At 43.1% G+C, this 12,291-nt stretch overlaps 1 protein-coding gene across 1 annotated transcript in view; it reads right to left on the minus strand.

The window, feature by feature from the left end:
- Positions 1–4,877: 4,877 nt before the first annotated feature.
- Positions 4,878–12,291, minus strand: part of LASP1 (LIM and SH3 protein 1) — a 478,327-nt gene continuing 470,913 nt past the window's right edge. The window contains exon 7 of the mRNA XM_069237475.1: positions 4,878–8,814. Coding sequence (XP_069093576.1) covers positions 8,641–8,814 — 174 coding nt within the window. The 3' untranslated portion in view covers positions 4,878–8,640. The remainder of the gene's footprint in view (positions 8,815–12,291) is intronic.

Raw genomic sequence — 12,291 nt, forward strand, 5'->3', positions numbered from 1 at the left:
GTGATGGTTGTGGTTTGGACGTCTCCCAATTTATAGTTCGACCTAAGCTGTTGAGTAAGGCAATGTTGTTGTTGACCTGCGTGCTGCTGAGAAGGTGTTTGATTTTATCAGCCAGTCATCTAAGCAATACTTGATGCTTTCTTATCCTGAGAAAGGCCGAAATATGTGCTAGCACTTTGTGAATATCCTGGGAGCCCATTTTAGACCGAATGGAGGAACTAAAAAATTGCTTCAAGCTATCTTAGGTACTATCTGTGGGTTGGATGAATTGGGATGTGGAAGTATGCATCCTTCAGGTCTAGGGTAGACAGTCTCCCTGGTTCAACCGGAGAAGGACATCCTGTAGAGGTATCATGCAGTCAATTGCTTTTTCAAATAGGTGTTTAACTCTCTTGAGATTGAGGATCAGTCTCCAGCCCTTCCATTTCTTGTGAATGAGAAAGAATCTGGAGTGAAATCCCTTCCCTCGCTGTAACAGTGGCACCTTTTCCACTGCGCCCTTGAGAAGCATTTTGTTGATCTCCATCTTGAGTTGGTGCAGATACTTTGGCGAAGACTTGCAAGGAGGATTGGGAAGAGGTATTTGGACAAAAGCCCGCACTTTACCAGTTGTAAGACCTACTGGTCCGATGTTATGGTTTGCCATTGCTGGAGAAATGACATTTCCCCCCCAGATTTAGAGGTAGATGTTTGGGGTAGCCGGAGCCCTGGATACATCATGATGTGTGTGCCGAGTCCTTAGCTGGACATCCTCTGGGGGTAGCCCTAAAATAAGCCGCTTGTGGAGGTTGTCTTTGAGAGTATTGTTGGCTAAATTGTTGGGAGGTGGATGCAAACAACAGATATATAAAACTGCTGATAGCCTCCCCTTTACGAAGGCATTCCACGTCCTCTCGTGGCACAGAAGGAAGACTTTCGAACCTGCAGTGTTCCCAAAGATGTTGCCGTCTGTGTCAGATTTGTTTGCCAAAAAGCGCTTGTCCATCAAAAGGAAGGTCTAGTATTTTATTTTGTACTTCCGGATGAAATGACGTGGCCTCCAGCCAACCCTGCCTTCTGAGGACAGAAGCCCCTGCAAGCTGACAAAATGCAGAAGTGGCTATGTCCATCGCACAGACAATTATATCTGCCGATGTGCGTTCTCCCTCATGTAATATCATTTTTAGCTTCCGCTTTAGTGTCCTCCGGCAGTTGATCAATATATGGGGCGATGTCAGCCCATAATTGCCTGTCATATCTAGCTAAAACTGGAAGGGAGTTAGCCGCTCTTATAGTTAGACTGGACATTGAAGAAAATCTTTTGCCGCTATTGTCCTGTCGCGCTCCTTCCTTGTCTGGAAGTGTTGATATTTGCATAGAGGGATTTTTGGATATTTTCTGGGCTGCTTGTGTTACCACCGAATCTGGGTATGGGTGACCAACCAAGCATGCTGGGTCATCTTCAGGTGCTTTATATTTTTTATCCAGGAGTGGAAGCACTGCTGTGACTGTCGCTGGGTTTTGCATGACTTTCAAACCTTCTTCCCATATGTAATTGACTATTGGCATGGAGCGTATTGATTTTTGGAATGGCTACTTAAAGTCAGAGAAAGCAATCAGTTTGCTTAGATGGCATGGGAAGTGCAAAACGTTTAGCAGCCCTTTCCATGAGATTATGAATCCTCCGATGTACGCTGGAGGTAAGTCTACTTTTGAAGGTGAAGGAGAAGGTGCGGCCGGAATTACATAATCGTCCCACTCCGACTGGTTGTTGAGGAGCTCACCTTCCTCTTTTTCTCCTTCAGATATGTCAGTATCTTGTGGGAGGGTCCTATCTGGCATAGCCACATTTGCAAAGGTAAAGTGGTAGGCCTCTGACACGAGGTGGCTACCCGAGAAGATGGAGATAATGGCTGAGGTTGCACCTCCTCTGTGGCTGTAAAATGCCTCCTATAGTCGACTAGCATTGCCTGTAAGTGAGATATTAAAGTGCTTGGCATATAAAAACCCTCTTGATATGGGTTGATCACTTGTATAGTATTGTGGGTCATAAGCTTCACTATACTCATCGCCGTCCTCTTGGTACTTTACATTTAACTGTGAGGGACTGTGCGCTGTTCCAAATGGACCCTCATCATCTGTTTCGTCGCCCCTCTCAAGAAGGTAGGCTGGTATTAAAGGGGTTCATTTACTAGAAGTATGCTCTGGTGTAATTTTTGTAGTTTCCAGTCTTTTTTCTCTCATCGACGGTGTCGTTGACGGCGTGAAAGGAGCACTCATCAACGCTGCGTTCGTTGTTGAATATTTTGAAGATATTTTAACCGTCTACGGCTTTGTGGTGGAGACTACCATCGACGGAGTCGATGATGACGGTAATGAAGATACCATGGTTACCGTCATGGACGATGAAGAAGTATAAGTTGTGATCGACTTTGTCGACGATGGGTGACTCGTTGCCGACGCAGTCTTCTTCGGAGAGGCTTTCTTTGTGACTGGTAAAGAAACCAATGACGGTGGGACAGATCTCGTCATTGCCGTTGTCGACAGTGGGGATTTTAAAAGTGGTTTGTCGACTGGAGGAGCAGAGGAAGGCTTCTTAAAGGAGTCAGATGACTTAAAAGGAGGCACAGATGATGATTTTCTAGCCCTTTCGGAACTACTCGACTGCCCTCTTTCCCCTTTTGCGGAGAATTTGTGAGGCGATGAAGAAGGGCTGTGGCTTTTGTAAGACCCTGAGGTGTTTTTTTTGTAGGCCTTTCTTGGCTGCTCCGAGGAGGACCTTGAGTGACGAGACCTCGCTCTTTTATGTGATCTCCTTGAAGATGTAGAGGAATCATCACTCTCAGAATCAGAGACTGGATTATCTCTAGATTTAAGCCATATCAACAATCTGCTTTCTCTATCCTTCAGGGTTTTAGAGGAGAAGGTGCGAAATACCTTGCAATCCTTAGCAGGGTGGTCTCGATAAAGGCAGTATATGCAGCTCTGGTGAGGGTCTTCAGAGTGTAACCTCTTTTTTCCACAGCTTTTGCAGGATCTGAATAAACCCTTTTTCTCCTTGTCACACATGGTGGAAGCCTTTCCAGGTATCATTCAGAATTAGTTGAGAAGAATATAGTCTTTTGGGTATTCCAAACTAGAGAAAAAGCAGAGCTCTTAGGAGACTTCCTAGCACGACGTGCAGTAGAAAACCTGAGGAACTGGAGCTTCGCTCAGGAAGGTTCTAAAGGGCGGTGTCACCTGATTGGTGGACTCAAGTTTGGTCCTTTTTCTTAAAATGACTCTGATAGAGTGCTAAACTGAGAGGCCTAAGGGCCTTTAGGTTTAACCTATGTTAGTACTATTCAGTTAAAGGTACTGGGGACTCCCATCTCGACGATGGGCAATGATTCTAACATATGAATCTACGAAAGTTCCAATACTGGAGTAATCATGTTATATTTTGAGGTTTTGGGGATCTTGATGCCTTTTGTATTGGTGGCTTGTAAATTTTAGCAATCAGATGGCTGGCATATGGTGTGCAGCCCTACATATATCTATATTGTGAAACATAAAAGATGATGCGGTCCCTCATTGGGTATTGACTAACTCCTAACGCTTTCTAGCCAATTTATTTGAAAACTGTGTCAAAGTGTACAATATGGCTCTATAGTTTCAAAATGTGTTTGAGCTGAACCATACTAGGCATGGTCGGACCTGCTTGTGAAAAATGTGTGCTGACTATTTTCATCCCATCACTAACCCTCTACTCCATCACTTTTTAAGATACCCCAGCTTATTAACACTATGAAATATACTGGAACATGAATTTCCTTTAACATCTGCCTGGTAAACCTACTGCTTTTAAGCCAATAATAATTGTACTTTAAAATGCACTGTTGATAATCTCTACTCACATTTTTCATTTTTTAGTTTAAGAAAGTTTATCTAGAAATATACATCCATATAAGCATCACAACGTTTATACAGATAATCCAAGTATATTAAAAATTAACATACAAAAAAGTGAGTATTTACTGCATTTTCCTAAAACCATATGTAACAAAAATCCCCATTATATTTATGACATCATCAGTCTGCAATTTATAAGGAGGAAATCGCCAAACTATAATGGAAAAGTTGACAGGAGCACACGTCCTACGCTCGTTCAGTTGATACAGTTGAAGGCTAGCATAAAAGATATATCTTTTAAGGCTATTCTGTGATCCCAATCCAATGCTTATGAATTGAATGAAGGTAACTCTCTGTGAGGGTCTTCTGAATAAAGTCTCTTTTTGCCACAGGTGTTACATGGCTTAAAAAGGCGGAGGGGGGGGGGGAGATCCTGACATGTTCCAAGTTGTAATAAGAATACACTTTCAAGCTGACCTGAAGAGTATCCAGTAGAAGTTATAGTCTGAAGAGAAAAACTGAGCAGAGCTCAGGGAGACTCCTATCACCTGATGTGCGGTAGAAAATCTGAGGAACTGGAGCCTCTGATGAGGGTTCTAGAGGGTGCTGTCGCCTGATTGGTCAATGCATAACTTTGGTTCTTTTCTTAACAAAGAATATGGATAGGCTGTAAAATTGAACTGGGTATTCCTTTTAATCCTGTTATTATATTGTACACTACTTATGATACCAGGGACTCCCATCTCGACGATGGGGAATGATTCAAGCTTATGAATCTATGAAAGATTCAGTACTGGAGAAATAGAAATATAAGTACTCTGGTTTACCTTGTTACGTTCAGGACTGAAGGCAAGTTATCAGATTTTCGCTCACATTCTCATCACCTCTCAGACAAGTAGCAAATTAGGTTTTGACAAGCCACATACAGGTGTTGCACACAATAGGTACTTGAACCACACTTGCAGACTAAACTGTGCTAGAACTAAAGAAGAAAGAACTCAAACAGGTAAAAATTAGACTTTTATTTCAATTTGAGAAAACCAGGAGTAATTTAATCTGTGGTTCTTTAAAATTATTTTCCAATACATGGTCAAAACATTAAAATTCTGGGCTGTTCCAGGCAGAAATGAAAATAAAAGGTAGCCCAGTCATCTGAGAGTAGGTGCATGCAGCTCCTACCTCTAACCCCGATACAAGGCATCAGACACAGGAAAGGGCCACAAAGACAGATACAATTGAAACGATATTTTTTTAATTATTATTATGCATACAGCTATAGATTCTTTTCAGCTATGAAAAAGGCAAAAAAGTGCTTTTCTCTGAGGACTTCAAAGGTCATTTCTTTCCAAAGGGATGCATTAGAGGATTGGTAGGATGAGATGAAGATTTGGTGGCACAGTTATAACGTACTCAAACAGTAAATTAAGGTCCCACTATTGGCTGTATTTTTGGTCCACTAAAACGAATTTCACGTTGAAATACACCCACTCACTCCTTTGGTTGATGACTGGCATTAAGGTTAGAGGTTGTGCTTTGCTGTGCCCCCATCTCTATCCCCTTACACCCCCCCCCAGCAGTATTCCAGTATGTTTGTTCAGCCATCTACTCTTCTGTAGCACCTATGGAATCACTTGTACCCCATTCATCTTTACTGTGTTTATAGAATTCATACTATGCCCAAAAGAACAGATCACTTGTCTACCATTATATCAACTGGCAATACCAGACCATGACAATTTGAGAATGCAGACAAGGCATTCAGAACCATCAAGCTACTGAAACTAAGTGTACTGTATATTAAGGAATGGATGCTAGAGGAATTATGCAACAGTCTGAAGTAATAGCACAGACTGCTCTTGGTCCCTCAGCTACATGTATCCCACTTATTTCCAGTCACTTTAGACCTCATAAAGGAAGGTACTTCAAATATCACCAATTTTTCTTAGTCAACATACAAACTTCCTAGTCAGCTGCAACCTGCAGTTCGGCAATTGGGAAAAGAACAGGAATGGCCATGAAAGTCTCTTAACAACATCCAGATTTAACCTGGCACCAGTTTAGGAGGCCTGCCTAGTTGGTTAGAGGCTATTATTACTTCGAATCATCAAAAGTGTTATGTTTAGCCAATCCTTGATAACAGGATAAGGATTTGACTGCATACATCCTGCTTTTAAGAGAATCCATAATGGATGTACAATCACAGAAGCTTCTGAGACAAATTAATCCAGGCCCGGTTTGTAGGATGCCTGTAGGTTATGGTCTACACTTTAAAAAAAACTGACTGTGACCAGACATATAGATTGAGAGTAAAAACAATGGTGATCTGGAATTGGCTGCCTCTGCTTAAATGAGAAAAAAAACTATACCAGGAGTGGTATGACAGTACACTTATAATGGTTTACCTTTCGTATGTGTCATTTTATATAGCCAAATCATATGCACGAAAGGGTAAATAAATTACAGAATTTGCACCTGAAAGGATAATGTGACCCTTGGCATTAAGTGACCTTCCATCAATTACAGGGGTATGGACAGACAACTGAGCTAGCTCTGACTCCACTAGTAGCACTCACCAATTCCGTACATGCAGGAAGCAGCAAGAAAACCAATGATTCTCCAACCCAGAAACGGATTGACAATCAGTTAGCGGTGAAAGAAGCTGGCATAAGGGTTCTGTCAAGTGCTCAGTCAGGCTGGTACGAACAAAACTGTCTTAATATTACCAATTGAGTGTGTGAGTAGTGCATCAAGTTCTTGTTTCTTCTATGGATTCTGGTACTTGTGGTCCTAAGTTTATAATGAAATAAGCAGCAATACAATTGCCAGAATGAAAGGAAAAAGCAAGATTGGACTGTTACTCGCACAAAGAACCAGTAAACCTAAGAGTTCAGAAAAGGATGCATTCAGTAAATTCCACTTATTGAGAAGCAAATCAAAAGCATTTTGATGTGCCATACTTAATAATAGTGATTCTATGGACTTAAGACTTAAGGGTCCATGACAACACCAGTCATAGAATGTAACTGCACAGTAATGTCACGGAATTCTTAATCCTGGCTGTGCAGGGATCAAATTTGTATTTCAGAGAGTGGTGTCTCTAAGAGGGAAATTGAATTTTTATCAAGATAATATGCTTAGCCAAATAACATTGGGATGGTCAAATGAAAAGGTTAAAATAAAATGAACATTTATCTGTAAAACCGGCAAAATACATTATTGTTTTTAGAATCAAAATAAAAAAATGTTAAAGAAAAAGACTAAAAACAGTTGGTGGTGTTGATCAAAAACAATCTGGGCTGATTGCCCCATAATTGATAACAAACTGTTTCAATAAGGTTAGACGACTCAACAGAATTACATAGATTTGAAAGCAAGAAAGTGGACTATCAGACACTTTCTGAAAACTCACTCTTCCAGCCCTGTGAGGGTAAGTGCAGTTGGGCGAAGTCATCCAAGCCACATTTCTCCTAAGGACCTTCCTTACTTTTAAGACAAATTACCGAAGAGAAAACAATAAAGCACTGTATATTTTATTTTTATAAATCTCAACATTTTAATACGATTTCACCAATTTTACACTAATTTAATTAGTTTTTTTGGTCTTTTGTTAGTCTGAGCAAAAAAATACGGGGAAACTATACTCTAATTAAAATTAAACAGAGGGTGGCAGAAGGGTCATGTTAGTGCTGGATATCTTCATAGACATTTTAATCAGCAGCTTTCTGGGAAGAGTACCTTCCCAGCTCAGTAGAACTGGCTCGGAAGAGAAGCAAAGGCTATCTGCAGTAAGGGACAGTTTGGGAAGAGCGTCTCTGCCAGGATCGACTTTTCCAACTCAGGAGGAAGGCTAAGAAGAGAAACAATAGGTATCGGGATCAAAATACCTATATGAGGTTATGTCTTACCATCTTAGCGTAGGCAGGCTAGTGGGAGAAGTGAGGGTTACTGGAATTACTACACACACTAATGACTGTGGTGCCCAGCGATTAGGTAATTTCCCTGCTCTGTATGGGTAGATTTTTAATGGAATCTATGCAGGCCTTAATCAGCCAATTCTATACAGCAGTTCAGCACTTCCATGGGTAATGCTTGGTTGGAGACAAGTTAGAAAACATCCGGCCACTGGAGTTCCAGCAACAATATGTCTGAAAATTCCAGTGCTTGTATATGAAGACCTGAAAATGGCCATTAAGAATTTTCATCTCTATTTAGCTCTCTGGAGCCTTCTGCACTCTCTCTCAACAGCAGGAAACACAGCATGGATCCCTCTGTGGTTCATTAAGGGATGGGTTAGTGCATTTCATCCACCAGTGTAAAAGGTATTTTTGTTTAAGTCTCAACATCTTTCTTTTACGTGGGATGCCACATCTGGATAAAGGCCTGCTGTAGGTGGCCAAGTGGACGGTAAAATCTGCAAAGTTGATCAAAAGTCACATAAGTTAACTCCTACTTCCCTCCCACAGCCCACAATCCCTCCCCCTGCCGTATGCACACTTGGACTCCACCCTCGACAGATATCAGTTATCCTTTCAAAACCTCACAGGTAAGAAAAGTGAGAAGGAGAAAAGCTAAAAAGCGAAAAGGCAAAATCTCCATAATCATCTGCAGTGAGAGTGGGCGCTTCAGGCGGCCCTGGAATGAGGTGGCACCTCTGTGCATGGTGCCACACTGGAATGCTTCGGATGAGCTGCACAGGTTAAGACGATGAAAAGGAGGGTAAGAGAAGGGACCAATGACGTTGCTTGGCATTGAGATCAATGGCGACTTCACTTATATGACCTCCACATAGTTGGCGGGCAGCATGCCGGTGTCCCCAGTGCGCTCCACTGTGCCATACATCCAGCCATCATCGATCTGCTGCACATTAACAATGATGTCACCATCCTGGAAGGATATCTCGTCTTCATCAGCTGCATTGTAATCATAGACGGCTCTGAATCGTTTCTGGAATGAAAGAAAGAAAACAGTGAGCGTTGTACTATGTTCCAAATGCTGTACATACATTCTCATCAATCTTACGGCACTCGTCAACGGATTCTGAGCAGAAACCATTACCAGCCCTGCCTCTCCCATGTAGGCATTACAGAAGATACCACATTTCTAGCAGAGCAGCCCTCAAGTAGCTAAAAAGACACTTATTTGTAACCACAGTTCTTCTGCTATCTCTCATAGATTCACATGAATAATTCCCCTTCACCGGGATAATTATTCCTGGAAATGTTAAATAGCAGCAAACAGTGGTAAAACGGCCATAGTCCGAACATCAGTTTTTTGTTTTTGTAGTACATCAAAACTTCAGACAATGAGGTAAACTAGACAAGCTCTCTAGCTTCCCCTAGAGAACATCGCAGCTCAAATTTAATAAAACAAGTGCGAAGGACACTACACAGAAAAGAGTGCCTGACTGGGGAGAGGGAGGTTTGGATGTGATTTTTTTAAAGAGAACTGGAGCTACAGGTAAGTAAATCATTTCTTCTCCAGCATTGGATCCTTCATAGATTCACATGCTTGAATCGTCATTGCTAGCAGTACATAAACTTTGAATAAATGGGAAGCAGGCTGGAACAGGCTGCTTAGAACTGTTGTGTCTCCCTAGTGAGTAGTGCTTGGTGAAAGTGTGACTGCTTTTCAAGCATGGCTGCAAAGCGAGTGTCCTGTATCGGCACACTAGCATAGAGTACTTGTTGGACCTGGCTTTTTGGCAGGGACATCCCCAAACTTTTTGCCTCCTTCCTCCTATTTTTTTTTACCTGTTGTTGTTGGCTTTTGACCTCTGGGCACTTTACCACTGCTAACCAGTGCTAAAGTGCATATGCTCTCTGTGTAAATTGTACTACTGATTGGTTTATCCATGATTGACTATTTAATTTACTTGTAAGTCCCTGGTAGAGTGCACTACATGTGCCTAGGGCAGGTAGATTAAATGCTACTAGTGGGCTTGCAGCACTGGTTGTGCCACCCACCTCAGTAGCCCCTTAACCTTGTCTCAGGCCTGCCATTGCAAGGCCTGTGTGTGCAGTTTCACTGCCACCTCGACTTGGCATTTAAAGGTACTTGCCAAGCCTAGAACTCCCCTTTTTCTATACATAAGTCACCCCTAATGTGTGCCCTAGGTAACCCCTAGAGCAGGGTGCTGTGTAGGTAAAAGGCAGGACATGTACCTGTGTAGTTATATGTCCTGGTAGTGTAAAACTCCTAAATTCGTTTGTACACTACTGTGAGGCCTGCTCCTTTCATAGGCTAACATTGGGGCTGCCCTCATACACTGTTGAAGTGGCAGCTGCTGATCTGAAAGGAGCAGGAAGGTCATATTTAGTATGGCCAGAATGGTAATACAAAATCCTGCTGACTGGTGAAGTCTGATTTAATATTACTATTCTAGAAATGCCACTTTTAGAAAGTGAGCATTTCTTTGCACTAAAATCTTGTTGTGCCCTTCAATCCACGTCTGGCTAGGTTTAGTTGAAAGCTCCTTGTGCATTCACTCAGACACACCCCAAACACAGGGTACTCAGCCTCACTTGCATACATCTGCATTTTGAATGGGTCTTCCTGGGCTGGGAGGGTGGAGGGCCTGCCCTCACACAAAGGACTGCCACACCCCCTACTGGGACTCTGGCAGACAGGATTGAACTGAAAGCGGGCTTGGTGCATTTCTTAGAGACTCTTTGAAGTCACCCCCACTTCAAAGGCACAACTTAGTATAAAACAGGGCCTCTGCCCTACCTCATCAGACACTTGCTGGAGAAGAAACCTGAACCAGAAACTACATCCTGCCAAGAAGAACTGCCTGGCTGCTCAAAGGACTCACCTGTCTGCTTTCTACAAAGGACTGCTGCCTTGCTGTTGCCCTGCTGCCTTGCTGAACTCTTGTCTGGCTGTGAAAGTGCTCTCCAAGGGCTTGGATAGAGCTTGACTCCTGTTCCTTGAAGTCTCAGGACCAAAAAGACTTCTCTCTTTTACTTGGACGCTCCGTGCGCCGAAAATTTCAACGCACAGCTTGTTTCGCGGCGAGAAAAACGCCGCACTCGGACGCTGATCGACGCAACGCTCTTGGGACGATCGAAGATCCGACGCACGGCCTCGCAAGGACAACGCCGCCCGACCTCTAGAGGAGAAATCGACGCGACGCCTGCCGTGAGATCGTAATTTCAACGCGCAGCCCCGCAGATCGAAGTCTAGAGGAGAAATCGACGCGACGCCTGCCGTGAGATCGTAATTTCGACGCACAGCCCCGCAGACCGACGCGCAGCCGAAAAACAAGCAGGAAAATCCACGCCCAGACCCGGGACATCTGGTAATCCCCGCGACCCACAGAAAGAGACTGTCCGCGCGCCGGAAAACGACGCCCGACTTCCCCGCGTGGAAAATAACGACGCAAGTCCGTGTGTGCTGGGAAGAAATCGACGCACACACCCTTTTTCCACGCACCTCTTCCTCTGTGGCCCTCTGAGGAGATTTTCCACCAGAAACCAGGTACTTTGTGTTTGAAAAAGACTTTGTTTACTTTCTAAAGACTTAAGACACTCTCTATCACTTTTCAGTGATATCTTTACAAATTCGTATTGCAACTTTGATCGTTTTGACCTGAAGATACCCAGATAAATATTATATATTTTTCTAAACACTGTGTGGTGTATTTTTGTGGTGTTATGCTATGGTGTTGTATGATTTATTGCACAAATGCTTTACACATTGCCTTCTAAGTTAAGCCTGACTGCTTGTGCCAAGCTACTGGAGGGTGAGCATAGGCTGATTTTGGATTGTGTGTGACTTACCCTGACTAGAGTGAGGGTTATTGCTTGGACAGAGGGCAACCTGACTGCCAACCAAAAACCCCATTTCTAACAGTACTGCTGTTTCTTTGCGCAGAATGTGCCCCGGCTCAGCCCTGAAGCAGACATTTTGCTCTGGAATGACAAAAGTCGAGGCAGATTATCAGTCAAGGTACAACTTCATGCTCTGGTAATGGACGGCCTCTTCTTGGGTGGCCGAAAGATAAAAATAACACGGGTGATGTACGCAAGTACTTACTTTTGTCCCCAAAGCATCTGATGCATCTGCAACATTCAGTGACTTGCAAGGAACTTTCTTATGTAGATGGTTTACAGAAGAGTGACCTAAGGATTATAGGTTTATTTAAATAAAAGAAGATGGCTGTTTGGACGCGAGACTTCTGAGTTCAGTCAGCCCGATCCGATATCCTTCATTCCTCATCTTCCTTGACCACTGATCGGCTGCCTTGGAGAACTGAAAGGAGTTCCCCAACTGAAATATGCAATGTTTGAGTCAAGTGAGCCGATAATCAAAGGAGTTTTGATGATCAAGACTGGCAAAGGAAATCACCTCTTTAAATTCAACACGGTGAGCAATGTGCTGCACAGCTGGTATCAGCGGCAAGTGGCAGGGGAACCGGGACAG

This window comes from Pleurodeles waltl, chromosome 6, assembly GCF_031143425.1.
Source record: "Pleurodeles waltl isolate 20211129_DDA chromosome 6, aPleWal1.hap1.20221129, whole genome shotgun sequence".
In the NCBI taxonomy this organism is placed as follows: Eukaryota; Metazoa; Chordata; class Amphibia; order Caudata; family Salamandridae; genus Pleurodeles; species Pleurodeles waltl.